Below are 22,209 nucleotides of genomic sequence, written 5' to 3' on the forward strand. Positions count from 1 at the left end.
CATAGGTCAGTAGCAGCCACCACAAAGGCTCAGTCAGCTCTATTTTTGTGCTCATCGCGTCTGGTTGTAAAAACCTAGTTAAGATGGTGTAAGAGCTCTTTGAAAAAGAGTGGTGCTGATTGGTTGAAAGCTTTAAAAAAGAAGCTCTATCTTAAAGCTGACTGTAAGTCAGGAGAGTCAATATTTGATTATCAGTCTGCAAGTAAGACAATTAACAGATGTACATTTTATTATAGGTAGCTGTGGATTCCTTTGTGAAGGAGTCTGCTTTATGCAAACGAAAAAAGTATTTGAAATCAGATACATTTCTCACACTTAAATGTTCCAGATCATCAAACTAATATTGATATTTATTTAATGTTGAACAGAGACAACCCACAAGACACAAAACACTGCATTTAAATGATGATTCAACCTACATGGCCCAACCTACACATTGATTCACTTTGAGAGTCAACAGTGGGAGAACAAAAACCACTGAGGTAGAAACTGAAACAGCAGGGCCAAAGAACTTTCCATCAACAGCCTCATGGTCACCACAGTGGCACCGTTTCGTCCAAACACTCTAAAATGTCAGTCTGAGCTTTACAAAGTCAGAAATACTGACGTGGACAATAATCAGTACATAATAAGACAAAAAATACAAGATATGTTGCTCTGTGCGGCTGTAGATAGACTGACAGTGACATGTGGAGTAACTCAATACATTTACTCAAGTATTGTACTTTTTATGCTACCTGTGCTTTACTTGAGTATTTTCATGTTCCGCTACTATATAATTGCATTCTACTACTTTTCATAAGCCAAATATTACATTTTTTACTTTGCAGATTTTGCTTAATAATGCAAACTGTAAAGCAATGTAGCAAACAATTTGTTATGATCCTGTTCTAGCTCTTGCCCTTCCTTCTTTTCCCGCCTTCCGTTCTCTTTCATTCCTCATCTGTTCTATCTGTTCTGATCTATCTCTCCTTGGCTCCCTCTGTCTGTCTCCTCTCCCTCATCTCTCTCCCTGCTACACCTGCCTGCACTCAGCTGATTACTGCAGGTGCCTCACATTGATATAATCAGCTCACCTGCTCACAAGCTCTCCTCACTACTCAAGCCCTGTTCATTCAGCTACACCTCGCCGGATCATAAAGACTCATCGCCACAGAGACCCACATTGCTTCATGGATCCTTCTCCTGGATTTTTCCCTCAAGGACTCAGTTCTCCCATGGATTCCTACCAGCCTGGTTTTCCTGTTCTGTCTCCGTCTACCCCTGGATTCCCTCAGCCTGTCTTCCCCTGTTGTCAGTTTCCCCATTTGTGAGTACCCCTCCTCAGCTTAGTCTTATTTGGTTAGTTTAGAAGATGACAGTTTTGGCATTTTGTGTGTTTTAATAGTAGTTTTGAGTGGTTTGGTTGAGTTCAGTCTCCCCCAGTCCTGTTCATCAACTATGTATTGGTTAATTATTTAGTAAAATAAAATCATTTTTCATAATCACTTGTCTGCCAGTTTCCCTGTGTCTGTGCCTGGGTTTTCCTGCTACCTTCGTAACACAATTTATGGTATAATATTATGGGTTTAGATAAAACTGCATTGATCACAAGCTACCCAGCAGTAGTTAGATAATTTTTATCAATTCCAACATTCAATTGATGAACATAATGAAAAACACAGTTCTGCATAATGAGGACTATAACTTTCTGTACTTCAAACGCATTTTGTTAATACTTGTGCTTGTAACACAGTATTTCACTTTCATTAGTAAGTGTAATGTTTGTTTACTTAGCCGTTTATGCTGCCATATGCTAAATGCCACCAAATACAAAGTACTAGCAGTTTAGGCTGACGAGAATAAGATTAATTTTACAGGTGTTATGCTATAATGTAGATATTCCATTAAAAATCAGCCGTTTCCAGCTAGAATAGTCATTTACCACATTAACAATGTCTGGACTGCTTTACTGATTCATATCTTCATTGAAAGAAAGCATTTTTCTTTCAAAAATAAGGATATTACTAAGTGACCACAAGCTTTATAATGGTAGCGTATTGCAGAAAAAAAAATCAAATACTAACAACCAGCAGGTGTAACTTTTTGGTCACATCTCCGTGTAAATTTAGATCTTGAACATTTTCTGTCATGCCTTTAGGCTGTCATTGCTGCGCTGGAAGGAGTTCCTTTAAAATATTGCATTAAAAGTCAACAGCAGTCCCCATTTTCACCTGTGCTCATCAAAACTTCTGCAAGAGGAAGTGAACGTGCTGTGGGCCGGGCCGCTTTTGCACACTGTGCTGTTGCATGTGAAAAAGGGGGTGACACAGCGGTTTCATCAGTCCTGTCAGTTTTTCTGTAGCTGCTCTTCAACTTCCTTATTTGCCCGTCAGCACTGTTTCCTCTTTCGTTAACTGATAGGATTCTTCTTCTTCAGCACACGGTTTCGAAAAGACTTTTTTAACCTGCCAAAGAGGACAAACTGTACAAATCTGCACTTTATAAAGAAACATGAGTGCAGTCTGTTGCTGGGATTGAGCAGTCTAAGTTTTTGAAGAGGGATTTTTTTGAGGTGCTTGTGCAAGACTGGTGAGTACGGAGTCATCGCAGCAACAAGTTCAGTCTTCTATTGACATACAAATGTTCCTTTAACCCTAAAGCATGGTTGTGGTATGACTGCTGTCCTTTTTGCTTCCAGCTTCATATTTTCTGTATGAGCAAGAAGGAAACGACAGTGAAATGGTGACAGTCATGGGTGTCTCTGTGCAGTAGTCTACACGCGGTGTGTGTCTGAGTGTGTGTGATGTCGGGAGACACCAGCACCCTGTCCTGGAGGAGCATGTCTCCCACCAGCCAGTCAGATGTCTCGGATATGTCTCCCACGACACCTGTCATCACGGAAAACATCTTCCCGGTGAAGATCATGAAAGTGTGTTTCCTTAGCAACAGCTCCAACTTGGGCAAAAACTTCAAACTAGTCCGCTGTGAGGAGGGATGGACTGTCAAGGTAAACTCTAGTCTTCACCCAACTGGATTCAACTGGACTTGCATTACCGTTTAAAAATTTCGGGTCACTTACAAATGTCTTCATTCTCGAGAGAAAAGCATTTTTTACAATTAAGATGGCATTAAATTAATCAGAAATGTAGTCTAGGCATTGTTAATGTGGTAAATGACTATTCTAGCTGGAAATTTTGAATGGATTATCTCCGTAGGGGTACAGAGGAACATTTCCAGCAACCATCACTCCTGTGTTCTAATGCTACATTGTGTTAGCTAATGGTGTTGAAAGGCTAACTGATGATTAGAAAACCCTTGTGCAATTACGTTAGCACATGAATAAAAGCGAGTTTTCATGGAAATCATGAATTTGTCTAGATGACCCCAAACTTTTGAACACTAGTATATTGGTCTGCTGCCTTCCATAACAGTACTTCACCAGCCACACTCATCTATTTGCTCTACTGTATTTTACTGTAGTCTACTTTGCTCTATTCTTTCTCACTTTACATCGATCATCCACAAGATTAAAACCGCCTTCCTGCTATTGTGTTGCTCACTTTTGTATCAAAGACACAACTTTGACCCTACAGGTAGTCGACTTCTAAGGGTGTCCTGTGGTGTTTTGGGAAATAAGAGCGGATCCTTAGGTGCTTTGGGTTCTTTGGATCGACCTTGTTCAGATGCATTCTGCAGATCTTGGCAGTTTCAATGCTGGGCTCAACACCTTGGGCTCTTAGGTGTTCCTCATGTCGTTCCTGAGCAGCCTTTGTGATGTAGCCTGGTGCTGGAGGAGGCTGTTGCTGTCAGGAGGTGCCATGAGGGTGTTTGTTTGGTCTAAAACAATGTTTTAGTGGGTGGTAGATGTGTTGGTTTCTTCAGATTGTCAGTGGGTTTAATGTTGTGACTAACTGATGTATATGCTAATGTATTCTGCTATATAGAGCTGCATCTAGAATGGGTTCAATATGGTCTGCTTGCTAGAGTTTCCTCTGCTGTACTACACTGTGTTTTACTATGCTACTACAGTAGTCTAGTGAACTTGACTATACTGAGCTGTAATACACTATCTGATGATGTTTTCCTTAGTACTTCACTCTACTTTTACTATAGAGCATTCTTCTACAGCGGTCTTTACTGTACTGTGTTGTATTCTACTTTACTGCACGTTACTGTATTCCTCTGCGTGCACTTTGCTCTATTTTCCCCATTAATGACGAAGCAATTATTCATATAGCTCTGTACAAAGCACTCTACTGATTTGGTTCAGTTGAACTTATCTATATTGCACCAACGGCAATCAAAAGATACTTTGCAGAACCCACTAACGCAAAGTGATGTTGGCATTGAAAACATCGAGTTAAACAAACTCAAGCATCTCATAGGAAAGACAGAAACAAGGGCAGAAGAGAGATAAAGCAAGATCAGTGTTGAATGAAATGGAAGGTACAACGTTCAGAGTGTTAATAATAGCTGTCGTATACAATTAGCTCATAGGGTTACTGTAATGAGAATGATGGAGAAAACCACATCAGTGACTTAAGATGCAGGTCAGAGGGCTAGAGTTTAAGAGGGGCCCAGAGGAAAAAAAACTTTCGTTTTAAGAGAGAAATGACCAAGAGCAACCTACCCAAAGAAGACTTTTTTTTTTTTTTTTTTTTTTTTGAGCTGTTTTGCAATTAATCAGCTTTTTTCCCTCTTTACATATTTGATACTTTTTTCCATCCCAGAGCGTCATCAATGTGGTGCTGTCCAGTGGCTGTGTGGGTCCAGACATAAAGCACAGCCTCTGCTACGGTCTCCTCCTCAAACACCTCAAGTCCTCAGAGAGTCACTGGCTGCACCCAGACATGACTGTGTTGGAGCTCACCCAGCGCTACGAGCAGCAGCACCTAGAGGCAGAGTGGAGGTCTGTCACATTGTTTTGTGTTTTGGTGCTTGTGAATTTTCATTTTGAGTTGGTAGTTTCCAGAGGCTACTACTCTTAACCTTAACCCTTAGATGCATGAGTGATTGGATTCTACACTCTTCCATAAGTGGGTCAAAACACCCGCATAAAAAAAGTGTGTTTTTATGCTTTTTTTTTTTGTCATTTTGGTGAAGAGGAATTTGTATTTCTATTTTTGTCCACACAAGAATGATTTCATGTTTGAAATACGTTTATTTTTGACTTCATAACAGATTTGGAACATTTTCATCCAAACATATCACAAAAATACACAAATATTGCAAGAAAACAACCACATGGACCATTTTTTACACCCACTTATGCATCAAAGGTTTAAATACACTGATTAGCTTGGAGCTCAGACTGATGCCTGTCTGCCTCCAGATACGACCTGAGGATCAGATACATCCCATCAGACTTCATGAAGGAATTCCAAGATGACAGAACCACAATGCTCTACTTTTACCAGCAGGTAAGCAATGTGCCTTGCAACTTATTTTCTGAATGTTTAAAACTAGGATTAGGTTTACATCATGTCGCTCAGATGGAAGTGAGAAACTCGTTATAAAGCATTGTGTTGAACCTTGCTGAGGTTGAAAGATCCTGCCTACAGTAAGTGCAGACCATTTACCCTTTAGAGAGCAGTAATTGTTAATTGCAGGTTGGCATCTATAATCACTGTTATTAGCGGAAGGTCTGTTTGTGCTTTGCTTATCCGCAGGTACGAAGTGATTTTATGCAGCAGTACGCCTCAAAAGTTAGTGATGGAATGGCTCTACAGCTTGGTTGTCTGGAAATTAGGTGACGTACAAAACATTTATATGTATACATTTTCCTGCTTCGGATTTGTGTATGACTGGTAAAATCTTAAAAAATAAAAATGAATGTTGACCATAAAAAATTAATCTAAAACTGTCAATGAAGTCCACATTAGTATATACATTTCTATCAATAATTATGTTTTTAGCGATGTTGGACAGTAAAATTGAGTTTAAATCAGCTAAAAATATCATTGTTAAAAATATTTGCAGTTACTGGAAGAGAGAAGTAGGATTTAAAGGACTTAAAAATTCAAAGTAATTAAACATTTTTACAGTTTTTGTTCTATGTCTTGCATAAAAAAGTCTATTAAAACTGGGGAAAAAAAGTATTAATGTACATATTGACCACCAAAAAATCACGTGTATATATTTGCAATTAATAAAAAGATACATGTTAAGGATTAAAAAAATTGTTCGTTCTTTGTTTTTGTTTAATTGCAGGGAATATCTAGCAAAATCTGAGAAAAAAGTAAACATTTAAATGTTAACTGTAAAAAACAAATTGAAAAATATTTTAAAGCTTTCCAAATCAGATAACTATACATAATGTCCACATAAAAATTTGTATCTTTACGAATATTTCTTTTTGAAAATGTCTGCACAAATGTGTGGCAACTATTGCTCTATAAAGGGTGTTTTCCTTGCTACTGTCGCCTTTGGGCTTGCTCTGGGGGTCAGGCATATGGGTTTTGTAAAGTGTCTTGAGACAATTTGACTGTAATTGACGCTATATAAATAAAATTGAATACAAATTGCTTTTTTTTTCTCAATTAAAGGCTTTTATTGTGCTTCCAGGAGATTCTTCAAAGATATGAATCCAAACGGACTGGAGAAAAAGTCCAACTTTGAACTACTGGAGTAAGTTGTGTGTTTGTCAGGCCTTTAGTGCCAACACGATGCATGCATTGATATAAAATACATTTCATTTGCTGTTGAGACATATTTCATTTTAAAACTGACAGTAGACTTGCAGCAGACAAACACACTAGCGTTCAAAAGTTTGGGGTCAACCAGAAAAATTCATGTTTTCCATGAAAACTCACACTGTTATTCATGTGCTAGCATAACTGCACAAGGCTTTTCTAATCATCAGCTAGCCTTTCATCACCATTAGCTAACGCAACGTAGCATTAGAACACAGGAGGGATGGTTGCTGGAAATGTTCCTCTGTACGCCTATGGACATATTCCATTCAAAATTTCCAGCTAGAATAGTCATTTAGCACATTAACAATGTCTACACTGGATTTCTGATTCATTTAATGTTATCTTCATTGAACACATTTCTTCTCTTTCAAAAATGACATTTCTGGGTGACTTCAAACTTGCAAACTGTCATTGTAGGTCAGCTCTATGCCACTGCGCACTGATGACGAGCAGAAAACTCATGTGGTATCAACTGATCTAGATGAAGACATGGAGTAAAATGATCAGATGCAGTCGGTGGTTAGCATTAAAAAGATACTCACTGATGCAGCAACTGAAGCTGGGACTCGTTAAGAAAAAGCGTCAAACCATAGAAATGTTTTGCAGCCGGAAGTGTTATGTTTCATTATTGGTCTGACTTCCTTTTATTCCTCCATTAGAAAAGATGTCGGGCTGGACCAGTTTTTTTCCAGAGAACTCATTGACAGCATGAAAGTAGGGAACTGAAAAAGCTGATTTACGCCCTATATTTGCATATAGAAATGACATGTTGAGTGATCGTTGTTTGTGTGGTTATGTCAGCCCAAACAGCTGCGTCGGATGATTCAGCAGACGTTTCAGGGCTACTCCACCCTGAAGCAGGACCAGTGCGTGGTCAAGTTCTTCACCACGCTGGCTCAGTGCTACAGCTTCACACAGGAGAGCTTCGCCTGCCAGCTTGTGGTCGGTTTTCACAACTTCTCAACACCTTAGTGGCTATGTAAATGGTTGCTCATTTATAATAAAGAGCTACATATGTTTGTGTTTCTATAGCACGGCTGGAGTGTAACAATAGACCTGGTCATCGGTCCTGACGGCATCAGTCAACACACCGAGAACTCAACTGTGTGTTTCAGCTTTCTCTCTAAGCGTTTGATATTTGCTTCTTGCTTATCATTGCGAGTAAACTGAGTATTTCCTTCTCTGTTTATTCCATTTTCCATCTCTTGCAGCCCATCTATCTGGCCAAGTTCTCTCAGGTTCGCAGCATCTCCTGCTCTGCAGAGAGTGATGGTCGGGCTCTGCTCACCGTGCACATAGAGGGAGCCCAACAGGTACAGCTACACTTACTGATACAATGCTGTTTATGTTTAACTGCTTAAAGTTGCAGTAGACAGCTTTGTTTTTGATTGCCATTGAGCAAAGTGATCTGAGAGGACGCTAGACTAATGTCAGTGTTTTAAAGCTTTAAAAATGTAGCACATAGGGGTAGATCTTGGCCAATTACAGGCTTTTAATCCAGATTGGGTGTGAGAGAATAAAGAGCAACATTCCAACACTGGACTTTCATTCAGGAGAGTGGTGTAAAGCAATGTGTTTATTCTACCTTTTCAAATTCTGGCTGTTTTTGTTTGGTTTTTACCCCATTTTCATTACAGCTGTTAACTACAGTTTTTAAAGAAGAAAAAATCCCACTTCCAAATACATCAAGTAACAACCCCATGTTTGTGCGGCCAAACTAAAGAACCCTCTCTGGCTACAGACACTTGGAAATACTATATGTCCCCTTATTTGATTTGAAAAAACTTTCTGACTTTTATCTAATCATAAATTGTGAATTAGAGAATGAATAACGCTTTTACCAATTAGTCAGTGATCACAATGGTACTGAAACTGCTCAATAGATTAAAATCTGCAGTTCTATCAACTTTGAAGCAAGAGAAATGAATCACATTTCTGCTAGATGGTGTCATTATTAAACTAGAAAAGCAGTCAGAGCACAGTACTCTGCCAGGGCTGTTCCCCCATATGGAATTGTCAGAAATGCAGCATTTGCTTATTAGTTATTGATGATCAGAAGTCATGGCAATATAGACTGTGGCCATTTAATATAGATGTACCCACAAGCAAAATGACCTTCTGCTGAGCACAGCCGTGTGTTATGCATGTGTACGTTATGTACGGATACCGAATCGCAGGTGACGGGAAATTGATGGGACTTAGAAACACCCCCACAATTTCATCAATTGTTCCTTGTATCATGCCTGATGGGTAAGTCCTGATAAGTCTGCAAAGGTGGATCTGTAGTTGGATCGCAATCATGGGATCTTCAGCAGGCAGCTGATGTAGTGTTCACTTGTTGTCATGGTTACAGGGACACCATACCGCTGTCTCGCAATGATACAGAAATCTTAAACAAGTTCGTGGATCCAGACTATAAGCCGCATCACTGCCAAAATCTAATGAGGTGGTCCTTGGGTCATTTATGACCTTCCCTGAAAATTTCATCCAAATCAATACGTCTGTTTTTTAAAAATGTAGCTAACAGACAGACGGACAAACGTATGCCGATTGTCACATTTCTTGTAAAAAGCCACGTTTTGAAATGAGGTCACCTTTAACGCAGTGCCCTTCCTGGCACTTGAATTTTCTTTTATTTCTTTCAATAATATTTCTACCTTAAGTTTTGAGCAGTCTTCTAAATTCTGAAAACTTTATGCCATGTTTCTGTTCCATTTTGCTGCTTTGTGAAGCGTTTTGTAACCCTGAATTTTAAAAAGTGTTCTATGAATAAAAAATATATTATAATTATGACCAGATACAGGCCAGTCCAGGTAGGGGGGACCTTTTAAAAGGGGTGAAATAACCCCAAAAAGAAACATTAATTTGTACAGAAAGCAAAAGACAAGCATTATCTAGTTTGACGAAAAGTTAGCGCTACTTTCTGGAGTCTTGCAGACGGTGTTTCACAACACGTTGACTTGCACCTTTAGAAGAGTCTGCTGAGGTTAAAGCACAATATATTTTAAGCACTAAATATCTTCTATCTTCAACCCTCCAGCCACTCTCGGTGAGCACTTCCTCCCTGGCTGTTGCAGAAAACATGGCCGACCTGATCGACGGCTACTGTCGACTGGAAGGCTGCACAGAGAGTTCGCTCATTAAAAGCAAAGGTAAATAATGTAGCAGCAGGTAAGAAAACGCTACTCTGATGAGTCAAAATACTAAAACTCAGTGTGAAGATAATTGGACTACCTTGCAGTACCTGAGTCATTTCTATTACTTATTGGCCTTTCAAATTCACTGGTTTTCACATACATTAATTTTCTTCTTGCGTCAAAGATCTGGCTTAAAGAAAACTAACCTGAGACACCTACTTAAAGTAGTTTTTGGAGACTTCTTGACTCTTAATAAGAGTATACTAATAAGGCTCCATCCATATATCACAGCAAATATGCTAAAGGATCAAATATAAACACCTGAAATGTGCGTTTTGATGCTTCAAACCAAATTGTTCAATTAAACAGGTGAAATCTGCATGTAAATGTGTGGTTCTTACAGGGAGAGACGCAAGACTGAAACTTCCTGACATCCCACAGCGGTGAGTGTGATGAGTCACATTGGAAAGTCTTCTTTAATGCTGATGAATGACACTTTTTTTTTTTTTTTTTTTTCCGCTGTGGCGATAAACTGGTGGAACCATAAGCAGCGTGGGCGTACTTTTGTTTGACAATTTCGATTCTAACACCTTCCTCCGCTTTCCTGTAGTCCTCTTTTCAGATTCTTTCTTCTCCGCTGAACCAAAATGTCACAAATACTGAACTTTTAGTGACATTCAGTGTCAATTGTCACTGGCTGCTTGATATAAAGAAGATATTGTCATTCTTTTTCTTCCAGATGTGGTCCCAACATCCCTAATAGAGGTCAAAGTAAGTCTGATTGCTCAGTTTATTGACAAGAATGGACTAATTAGACTTTATTTGGAATACTTTGGTAAATTCAACATTTTTCTTTCATTTTAGATTCTGATATTTATGCTGAGATTCCAGAAGATACAGGAGACTCTAGTGGTGAGCAGCACTTCTTTGTAAATTTCTCAAATTCAGATTTAGCCTGATGTCCACCAGCAGTACAATATCCTTAAACGAGGTCATAAGTGAAGAAATGTTGTTGTGATCATAAGTTTGGGGGGAAATGAAACAAAAAGCAACTTTTCAAGTTTAGCTCTTCCCCTTTGAAAGACACCTGTTAAAAATACCATTCAGGCTTATGACAGACTGCAACAAAAAAATATTTTTTCTTTTAGCTTCCTGTACTCTTGCTGTTAGTTCTGCTCAGCATATTTCATTTTCTGCCAAACCACAACACTTGTAGTTCCAGGTTCAACTCCATCGACATGAAAACACAAGTGTGCAAATGTGAAAGGTGGATTGAAATCAAAACTAAGCATCCACAGTGAATCCCATTCTAATTGCAGTGGCAAGTTGAGTTACAAAGGAAGGAACAAAGGAGTAGGAGGCAACACATTCTTCCCTTTTTTGGCTTTTGGATTCTTTAAAGTGCATTTAAAACATGTAACTGACCTGTACAGTTTGATTTTTGCATTTCAGGAAAGAGAAATAAGTTTAATTTCAAGGTTCATCGCCTTTCTGAACTCTTTCCTTCATGTTTAGAGAAGCACAGGATCTCCAGAGATGACGTTATCGTGGGTCGGATCCTGGGTGAAGGATTCTTCGGAGAGGTTCATGATGGGGAATATAAAAGCCCGGTGAGTTGAGCTGTTAGAGTATCGTCGCAGCATCACATTAAAGATCCTGAGAAACGAACCCTGCAGATTGTTCAAGCTAGAACTTCTCTCGATTCTAATCAAACAGAATTCGTTTTCAGTGCAGATGTGACGTGTTTGTTTGCAGACAGGTGAGAAGATCCGCGTTGCTATTAAAACATGTAAAGACTGTTCGGCGGAGGTGAAGGAGAAGTTTCTCAGTGAAGCGGGTGAGTAAGCTGCAGTGATTATTTCCTTTCGAAGCATTTTGCAGTGCACGTGGGAGTTGTGATGTCACTGCAAAAGCTGCAAAAGTACGAAGTTTCTTTCAGCGTTCATCTCAAAAAAGTTTGCCAGAACAATTTACATGAAAGTATGACATGTATTTAACTAGTAGTAAAATGTGACTTCACAGGAGTGAAGTAGCTCAGTTCAGAACATTTCAAGGTTTCATCAGGCAGACAACTGCTATACTTCCTGTTGCCTGCTTGTGGCTTTGTGCAACAGCTGAGACTGGAGGCTATGGTGGTTTGGAGACCACAGTCATCCTCATGCACAACAGTGTGAAAGAATGATACAATGAACATCACAGTTTGAGATTCAAATCGTGCCATTTATGAAAGACAATAAAATGAAAACTTAAAACCATTGGTTGAATGAACATTTTTTTGTCTGATGGTGATGCTTGGAAAATATTGTATGTTTTAGTTACACTTTTATCACATAGATTTATTTGGCAGCAACCTATGTTAACACAATGTTGGATATGTTATCCCCTTGCAAAGTGTTTGGGGTTTGACTCTCCTTTTAGCTCTAGTTTTGGTCTCCACCAACTCCTGTGGGATTTATCTGACTCTTGAGCTGATAAATGTTCCATTATATTCAGCTAGCTGCAAACGCTGGGCTTCCTGTTAAGCAAGAAAACTGCACAGCTCTAACAATCCATCCATTATCTATACACTGCTTAGTCCTCCTTAGGGGCACTGGAACCTATCCCAGCTGACTTGGTTTGAAGGCAGGGGACACTCTAGACAGGTTACCAGTCTATCACAGGGGCTACATATACAGACAGTCACATTTATACCCACAGATTTAATTACCAATTAACCTCAGTATGTTTTTGGACTGTGGGAGGAAGCCAGAGTACCCAGAAAAAACCCACACATGCACACGTTGCTAAACAGCTTGATAGATGGGTGATGGATTGTCAGTTTTTCACTACAAGTGCAGCTTTGAAGGATTGTCTGTGAAGCTTTGGCAAAAACTGATATTGTGGCCAATGATGGCATAGCTTGAGGGATAAATATAATTTCATGTATGAGTTAGAAATGGGCCAAACTTTACACTTTTGTCACTTAAGTGCGAAATCTACCACTCTAAAAGGAAGATTTTTGAACAACGTAACAATAAAATCTTGTGATGGTTATGTACCATGTAAAGTAATTACTATTCTCTGGGTTGGAGCAAGAAATGCCTGGAATTTGTCTTTCTTTAAAAGCAAAACATTCTGAAAATGCATCCCCCCCCCCCCCAGTGGTCAAATCTGTATTTCTGTCTGTTCCAGGCTTGATGAAAGACCTCCATCATCCCCACATTGTGCGTCTCATTGGAGTCATCGAAGTCGATCCTGTGTGGATTGTCATGGAGCTCTACGAACACGGAGAGGTGTGTTTTTGGTGATGATCTCTCACATTGAATTGAAAATATTCATCTCAAACTTTCAATCATTTGAGATGCGTTTGACACCAGTCTATGTTTCATGTAAAAGTGGATGTATTTTTTTAATTTCCCCGACAGCTGGGGAAGTATCTCTTGGAAGAGAAGTACATCCTGACTACGACGACGTTAATCCTGTACTCTTTACAAATCTGCAAAGCACTGGCGTACCTGGAGGGACTCAGTATGGTGCACAGGTGACACAACTTCCTGTATTTGTAACAGGCATTCTGCAGCGTTTAGCCAAGATGCTAAGCTAAATGATAGGATGGATGTCCTTGTTTTGCAGAAAGTTTCAAGTTGATGTGAGGATTTACTGTGAAAGGTCAAAAATCTTAAAACACCCCAATTTTTCCTCTTTTTTTTTTTATTGGAAATTATGCATGTTAATGTCTCATTGCACTCTTGTAATGAAAGCATCGAACAAATCTATTTAGAAACCAGTGTATTCTAAACTTCTGACTCATCAAAGTAGCTGCCTTTGGCAGATACAAAAGCTGAACACACTTGTGGAATTCTTTCTGCAATGGAAATCAAATTCTTCAGAAAGTTCTTCTGTTGCAGAAGTTCCTATAAATGTGTGGCTCTTGCTTTGCTTTCACTTTTCTGTCCAGTTGATCTCAAAACAGCTCGATGGGGTTTAAGTCTGGACACTGTGCTGGACACTGCATGTTTTCCTTGTTCCTTTTTCCTAAGGTATTTCTGACATAGGTTGGACTTGTGTTTTGGGTAATTTTCTTGCTGTAGGATGAACTCCTGACCAACTAGGAACATACCAGAGGGTACTGCATGCTTCTTTTTCTTATTCTAACGTCTTAGCAATGGCTGCAACTGCAAAACTTCTCTCCAGTTGAAACTGAGGCTTCTTACTACGACCACTATTAAGTTGTGCTTGAAGCTGTTGTCCTGTGAGCGTCTAGCTGTTGATTCTCAGAAATTTGTCTTCTGATTCTGTTGTGGCTTTGGGTCTTCCAGACCTCTTCCTGTCAGTTTCCTCCAGTTTCTGAGCCTTTTGTGGTGAAGAAAACTGACTGACAGCTTGACTTTCTTCACACATTTCTCTGTGGGAAAGACTTGCATTCCTCTCCATTTTTATAGCAACATACTACTGTCTGCAATACAATACTGTTCAAATAATGCTGTGGACGGTATGGTGCCACGGTGCGTTCCAACACTATCTTTATGCAGACAAAGAGATGGGTCATCAGGAAAAGTTGAGACACCTGTAGATTTGGTAGCACCAACTTTCAAGGCTTGATCAACCTCCATTGGAGCAGAACAACTTTAAGTTTCTTGTTCCTGGAAATAGACCTTTTTGTATAATTCTCTGAAATGCAAATTATGTTCAGTTCTGGGTAGCCTTGCCTCTTTTTAACCTCTAGCAGTTCACCACTATTCATTAGACTTCAACGAGTTGAATTTCAATGAAAAACTGGAAAAACTGGGGCATTCTTTAACTTTTGGCCGATGGTGTATGTAAGATTCTTCTTTGCATGAACTATTCCAAAAATTTTTTGTCACATCTTTTGGTTTCTGTTCTGTCTTTGTCCTCCAGAGACATAGCAGTGAGGAATGTCTTGGTGGCGTCTCCTGATTGCGTTAAGCTCGGTGACTTCGGCCTCTCTCGCTACGTTGACGAACAAGAGTATTATAAAGGTATATACAAATTTTTATGAAAGTAAAAATACTAGTTTAAATTTTTGTCTGCTTCACAATACTTCCCCTCTGTGCGCAGCCTCAGTCACTAGACTACCAATCAAATGGATGGCGCCTGAATCCATCAACTTCAGACGCTTCACCACGGCCAGTGATGTCTGGATGTTTGGTGAGCACATCTTTGCACCATCTCATTGAGCATAAGCTTGTTCTGAGAAAGGAACAGGAAAGCACTGAGCAATGTGAGGTTTTCACTGAGGCGTGAACTGACGCTTTGAGTTTTGGGGAACTGCATGACATTGTATTCTAGTTTGTTTTTTTTTTTTTCCTACCAGAATTACTACTGGCTCAATGTTTATTAGTAGTTTTATAAAGCATATTGAAGAAAAATTAAACTAATAAAAAAGCGATAACTTTATTTGGTTTACTTATGCCTTTTAACAGAAAGAGTGACTCATATTTAAAGGATTCTCTTTTCTCATTTGTAAAAATGAGTTATCTTTTGTGAACCGTAATCTGGCTCACATTTTATAATGTACAGTTTCTGTGCTTTAATTTAAGAGTAAATGTAGTGAGCCTCCGACAAATGAAACGAGGAAAATAATAAAGATTTATTTGAAAGATGATTATTTTTGTAGCTTTTGGATCAGAGAACACAACAAAATGGCAAAGACAAGAAGTGCATAGATAGACGTAATATTTATAGGAATGACAGATTGCACTAAAGAAAAACTTCATTCTGAGCTGAAATAATACAGAAACTATCAGTTTCCATTTGCAGCTGTGTTCTATTAATTCAGTTTGAGGAAGTGTAACCTCTACCAAATGAAATCAAATTCATTGTGTTGAGCAAAATCACCCTAAAACTCTTCTTGTAAAAATAAAACTGTTGTATTTAAAACTGTTTTAATATATATTAGCAATAAAGGACAATAGGGACTGTTTCATTTAAAGATATATTAGCATTTAAATTACATTTTTTGCTGCTAATAAAGTGGAATGAATGTTGAATTTTTTTTTTCATATGTAGTCTTATTATCCATCGTCGGCTGGAAACATTCAAAAGTCCCCTAACTTTAAAAGAGCAAACTGTTTGTGGTGGCTTTGTGGTAAACTCGTGGTTGATTTGCAACAAAGAATTTGATTTCCAGAAAATGTCGCCACAAGTCTACCAACATTCTGAAAGTAATGAGAAGCTTAGCATTGCTGGCAAACACTGGTGGTTTGTCGCCACAGTTTGACGGTCGAGCTAAACTTCTGGTCACAAATTTGCCACTAGTGGCAAACATGTCAGTTTGTTTACCATAGATAGCATTTTGGGCAACAGGCAAATGGATCCTGGTATGAAATCTGCATCAATGTCACATTTTCAGGTGCAAATTAGACTTAAGCAGTGCACTTCTAGCTACAGTCCAACATGCTGACAGTCTAGATGTTGTTAATGTGGTAAATGACTATTCTAGCTGGAAACGGCTGATTTTTAATGGAATATCTCCATAGGGGTACAGAGGAACATTTCCAGCAACCATCACTCCTGTGTTCTAATGCTACATTGTGTTAGCTAATGGCTAAACTTTTGAATGCTAGTGTACCTTCAAAATGGCAAGCATGCATGGTGGGCTAAATAGTGATACTAAATTAGCTGTTGGTGTGCAAACCTGAATTAAAAAAACCCCACAAATTCCAATCAACTGTTAGCCATAATTTTCCCACAAACTAAGCCGAACTTAATGTGCAGCATAAGTTTGCCGCAAACCTAATGTGAAAATATCATCTTGTTACAATTGTTCCCCAGAAACCTAAAAGCCAACTAACAAAAAAATGAGTAAGAGAGGTATCTCTGCTGCTGGTATCATTGTAAACCACGTTTTGCTAATTCAGCCCGTCATGTTTGTGTTTCCAACCAGGCGTGTGTGTGTGGGAGATCTTCTCAATGGCCCAGCAGCCGTTCTTCTGGCTGGAGAACGGTCAGGTGATCGGCCAGCTGGAGTCGGGCATTCGACTCCAGAAACCGCAGCTTTGCCCTCCCATCATCTACTCCCTGCTCACCCGCTGCTGGGCCTACGAGGCGCGCTCCCGGCCCACCTTCAGCCAGCTCGTCTGCTCGCTAAAGTACACACACGCACAGCTGTACAAGTGTATCTTTTCTGATGCAAACACCTCATTTACATGCACTTGTTTGAAGGATTTTCTCATTTGTTGGCCCCTGTGGTGATTGATGGCTGTTTGTATGTAATGATTTTATTCTGGATATACACTAGGGCACCATCACTGACTGGTATCTGCATGTTTCACAGTGATATCCACAGGATGGAGTTGGAGCAGGAGGCGAATGAGAGGCGAGGCCGATCGCACACCATGTCATCGATATTTGACCCCAACCATGCAGAGCCTCCACCCAAAGTACTACACAAACACACAACATATATGAATATGAGCTGAGCACACAAAGTGTAGCTGCAGTCAAAAAAAAAACTTGACCACTAAGATGTAAAACCAATTTTGTCCAGATATTAAAAATCTAATGTTACTTTAAATACCTGGAGGTTTGTGCTTTACTCATGGCAGTGAAGCTAAATGTAGAAATAAGAATAGCACTCGGAGCACAGTACTCCTCTGTTCACTCTGAGCCTCGTTATCTTTGATGCATGATTTAATTTAATATTTATTTGAATATTTAACAGTAAGATCTTTCCAAGTAAGGGGGTCCAAATGAATAAAGATGAAAATGTTTTTTGTTTTTTCCCCAGCATAGTGGTGGCTAAATGCAGATTTTCATCTGCATAATCAGTTGCTTTTTCTTTCTGTTTTTGTCAACAGCCCTCAAGAATACAAGGCAGCACCCTTCCTCGGGCCTCGCAAATACAGGTGTCCAAACACGCACACAAATGTACAGTACATAGCTGACCAAATTCAGTTTTACCTTAACAATTTTGAACTTCCTGCCAGACACATGCAATAAATGTTGTAGAATTTAATAAACTGTAACCTGGACTTCTCACATTACATCACAACACGATGGGGAAGTCTGCCTTTGAGTCATGTTCTGTGATGGCAACTGTCGTACCGCTTTTTAGACCAGCATGTAAAATGTGCATGACTAAACCACAACAAGGACCCATGTGACAAAATCCTTCATTGGGCCAAAGGGGAATTTTAATATGAAAGAAAAATTGCCCAAACATGCTTCAAAATGCCCCAAATAGCCATGTAGGGGGACACTGTAATGACAGGTTCTGTGATTGGCTCTTGTATCCTTTAATCGGCCAATAGCAGTCCTTTTTAGGGACGGAGACAGCGTGGTGAAGTTTCTAGTGTCATGTGGCCGCTCGGTGCTGCTCTTCCTGTTGTGCTGATTGTGCATAGAAGAAACCAAACCATAGTCAGCTACACTTTCAAATGAGAATTGGGTGTTTAATAGGACCTTATACACTACAGTACAAAAGTTTGGAGTCTCCAAGACAGTTTCATGTTTTCCATGAAAACTTGCACTCTTTTTCATGTGTAACAGAATTGCACAAGGGTTTTCTAATCATCAGTTAGCCTTTCAACACCATTAGCTAACACAATGTAGCATTAGAACACAGGAGTGATGGTTGCTGGAAATGTTCCTCTGTACCCCTATGGAGATATTCTATTAAAATCAGCCAATCATGTTTGTGTGTGTGTGTGCAGGCAGCAGGGAAGGACAGCAGGCCAGCATGGGAGAAAGAAAGAGTGGAGGACACTTTGCAAAGACAAAGACAAGAGATGCTGATGGATAAGCAGTGGCTGGAGCAGGAGGAGCGACAACTGGTGAGAGATCACACACACTGAACTCCAGCATGTACTTTGTGGTTTTCTGAGTGTGAAGTCATGTCAGAGACGGCTCACATGATCTGTGAGTGGCCGTAAATAAGGTGGCTTTAATTAGAATGAAATGATTCAAACACGTCCACTGATCTTCATTGAATTTACTGAAGCTGGTGTTGTGGTATTTTTGTGTGTGTGTAGGATCCTGTTGCGCGGCTGGATACACAAATCAAGGTACACGGTTTCCTCTTTTAGAAATTCCTCTGCTGTTTTTACAAATTTTGGACATTAGAGGGCAGAAACTCACCTGGAAATATGCCGTCTGTCCTAAATTAGTGTTTTATCAGTAGCGAGGTTCAGTCAGAGGTGGTACAGGGCCTCGGTGGTTAGCATTGTCGCCTCACAGCTATATCGGTTCATGTCCCCAGATTTTCTGGGATCTTTCTGCATGAAGTTTGCATGCTCTCCCTGTGCATGTGTGGCTTCCTCCCACAGTCCAAAAACATGCTGAGGTTAATTGGTGATTCTAGTTATCCATAGGTATGAATTTGAGTGTGATTGTTTGTCTCTACATGTAACCCTGATAGACTGGTGACCTATCCAGGTGTCCCCTGCTTTCACCTTAAGTCAGTTGGGATAGACTCCAGCCCCCCCATGACCCTAATGAGGATTAAGCAGTGTATAGAGAATGGATGGATGATTCAGTCAGCTTCAGAGAAAAATCCCCAGATTCTTGTTTTCTTTGGTTTTCTCTCTTTAATTTCAGAAGCGATCAACTTGTTTTCCATATTTAAACTGCAAAATTAAGCTCATGCTCATATGAAAGTAGGTTAACTCGTCCACCTCACTGATGAATCTCCACACAAAGCTTCAGAATAAAGGCCTTGTTTTTTTCCTTGTTGTCTCCAATCGTAGCTAAATCTCTTTTGCACCTCCAGTAAAAAAGACTTTAACATCTCAGCTTGAAGCTAAAAACTGCAGAAACCTGTTAGTCATTTAAATAAGTGGGATTGTCTCTTCTCTCTATTTACAGCCTCCTGAAAAAAGCCAAGAAAATGGTAAGTCCAGTTTCATCTGGTGGTCTTTCTCAACTTTTTCTAACCTGTAACCAGCAGTACTGTACAGAAAAGAACATATAAGCATCAAAGAGACTCCTATCAAAGTTAAGTCTCATTAAATGTCGATTTTATGTACTGGGGATTCATTTTTTTGGCCTTCTGTATGGCCTCACTGCAGATATTGTTACATGTGATGATATGGGTCAAGTCTAACATTGAAGAGTATGTTTAGATTAATTTTTGTTTAAAAGGGTTATTCAGTGTTTGATTGTTGGTTTGGGCTTTGATCTTTGTGTTTTTCAAATTAAGACTAGAAAAGGAAGAGGGAAAAAATGTACTGCAAGCTACTAAAATGAGGAAAACACACAGGAACTAAAAGCATAAATGGTCTAAATGATAATCCCAACATGAGGAGACACAAAAATGAAAAGAGAAAACATTCTCACAGAATTAGGTATCATATGCATCATTTGCTTTTTTCAGGCCCACCAGAGAAACCCCCCATGCCTCCCACTCAGGTAAAGCTCCATTTTTCTTTTTACATCAGAAATATGTTTCATACAGTTGACTTTTCTGAACTAAAATGGAGCCGTGTAGTAAATTTGACGTCATGTCGCAGCCTCGACCCACAGCTGAGCTGGACCGATCGGGTGATCAGGTTTACACGGGCGTCATGGCGATGGTGAAACAGGTGGTCCAGCTGAAGAATGACGTCAAAACACTTCCAGCCTCCGAGTATCCCCACGCTGTCAAGGTAAACCAGCACTTGGGTCGTACATAAAGAAACACAAGAGCCTCTGAACAGGATAGGGCACTGTTGTCTTCAGCTTTTAAAAGATGAAATAGCAGGGGTGTTAAACTCCTCTTAGTTCAGGTGCCACATTCAGCCCAGTCTGATCTCAAGCATAATAACCTATAAATCACCACAACTATTAATGTTTCCTTTGTTTTAGTGCATGTTTGACACCCTTGGTTTACAGTAATCACATCTGCTAGTTTTCTTCATCCACCATACTTTATCTCCCCGCTTTTCTACCTCCTCTTCCTCCCTCCCTCACCCCCTTCAGGCGGTGGGCATCACCCTACGCAGCCTGATTCAAAGTGTTGACGAGATCCTGCCCTCTCTGCACAGCTCTGTCACCACAGAGGTAAGCTTCAGCCACCGTTTCTCTGGTAACAGTGTACATGCATGCAGTCAACAGATCAGATACAGCATTATTGTGTCATTGAAGATGCCACCTGTGGAGAACTGCATTTCATATGTTCAAAAACTGCAACTAAAACAACCAAAATCACCCCAAAAAGAGCCAAAACTAACTTGAAAGGTTAAACTATGCCAGGAAAATCACCACAAAACAGGTGAAATTGCGACAAAAGTGTAAATTCGGCTCAAAAACTTATAGAATCACCCCAAAAAGAGCCAAAATTATCTTGAATGGTTCAAATATGTCAGCAAAAATGCCTAAAATCACCACAAAGAGAGCCAAAATTACCACAAAACAGGTGAAACGGCAACAAAACGCACTACCATTAAAAGTTTGGGGTCCTTTAGAAATGTCCTTATGCTTGAAAGAAAGGCAGTTTGTTTTCAATGAAGATAACATGAAATAAGTTGAAAATACAGTCTAGACATTCTTAATGTGGTGAAGGACTGTTCTAGCTAGAAATGTTTCATGGAATATCCACATAGGGGTACAGAGGAACATTTCCAGCAACCATCACTCCTGTGTTCTAATGCTACATTGTGTTAGCTAATGGTGTTGAAAGGCTCATTGATGATTAGAAAACCCTTGTGCAGTTATGTTACACATGAAAAAAAGTGAGTGGAAAACATGAAATTGTCAGGGTTATGCCAAACTTTTGAGCACTTTTATTCAAAAATATAATATAAAGCAGTCCAATCTGATTGTTTTGGATGAGTAGTACAGCCAGCAGATGTGTTGGCATAAGAAAAAACAGTTGTTGAACCAAGCGGTGCCATGTGATCTCTAATTCCCTCCACAGATCGAGGGCACTGAGAAACTCCTGAACAAGGATTTAGCGGAGCTGATCAATAAGATGCGACTGGCCCAGCAGAACTCGGTCACATCGCTGAAGGAGGAGTGTCAGCGGCAGATGTTGGCAGCTGCTCACACTCTGGCACTCGACTCCAAGAACCTGCTGGACGCTGTGGACCAGGCTCGGGTCAGAGCCAACCTGGCCAAACCCAAGCCTGACTCGCAAGATGTAGAAGACAAATGAGGAGGAAACAGACAAGCTCTGTTGATCGCATGGATGTGAAATCTACGCTCATGTTTGGAGGATGAGTTTGTTTCTGAAGGACACGTGGAGGTTTCTGTGCTCCACCAAACCAGTGACAGATGTTCTATTTTTATTTGCTCCGAAAAATGAACCATGTTAAGTTAAACTGAACAAAAGCTGGAAAAAAACTAAGACATTATGTGGACTCAAATGTTTATATTTTTACTATTAAAGACTGATAATCTACAACTCTGGAGTTGTTTTTTCTCTCATCTGTTCTCCAAAGACAGCTTAGAGATTTATTGTAACGCCACACAGCCAGAAG

At 39.7% G+C, this 22,209-nt stretch overlaps 1 protein-coding gene across 1 annotated transcript; it reads left to right on the plus strand.

Annotated features, from left to right (window-relative positions):
* Positions 1-2,345: 2,345 nt before the first annotated feature.
* Positions 2,346-22,133, plus strand: LOC110962375 (protein-tyrosine kinase 2-beta-like). Its single transcript, XM_022210319.2, has 30 exons — positions 2,346-2,571; positions 2,681-2,989; positions 4,713-4,891; positions 5,315-5,402; positions 5,652-5,731; positions 6,547-6,609; positions 7,337-7,391; positions 7,479-7,619; positions 7,710-7,781; positions 7,889-7,990; positions 9,718-9,829; positions 10,218-10,257; positions 10,554-10,585; positions 10,679-10,726; positions 11,330-11,424; positions 11,570-11,651; positions 12,986-13,086; positions 13,219-13,334; positions 14,693-14,793; positions 14,873-14,962; positions 16,701-16,905; positions 17,091-17,196; positions 17,614-17,661; positions 18,469-18,588; positions 18,787-18,819; positions 19,619-19,643; positions 20,127-20,161; positions 20,263-20,397; positions 20,711-20,791; positions 21,648-22,133. Exons 2-30 carry the CDS (start codon positions 2,786-2,788, stop codon positions 21,882-21,884), a joined length of 2,826 nt encoding a protein of 941 aa, XP_022066011.2. The 5' UTR covers positions 2,346-2,571; positions 2,681-2,785; the 3' UTR covers positions 21,885-22,133.
* Positions 22,134-22,209: the final 76 nt, after the last annotated feature.

This window comes from Acanthochromis polyacanthus, chromosome 22, assembly GCF_021347895.1.
Source record: "Acanthochromis polyacanthus isolate Apoly-LR-REF ecotype Palm Island chromosome 22, KAUST_Apoly_ChrSc, whole genome shotgun sequence".
NCBI classification, from domain to species: domain Eukaryota; kingdom Metazoa; phylum Chordata; class Actinopteri; family Pomacentridae; genus Acanthochromis; species Acanthochromis polyacanthus.

Coding starts and splice junctions, on each gene's coding strand:
- LOC110962375 (XM_022210319.2), top strand. CDS start 2,786: ATGTCGGGAGACACCAGCACCCTGTCCTGGAGGAGCATGTCTCCCACC. Junction 16,906..17,090: donor CAGCTCGTCTGCTCGCTAAA/GTACACACACGC, acceptor CATGTTTCACAG/TGATATCCACAGGATGGAGT. Junction 19,644..20,126: donor TGAAAAAAGCCAAGAAAATG/GTAAGTCCAGTT, acceptor TGCTTTTTTCAG/GCCCACCAGAGAAACCCCCC.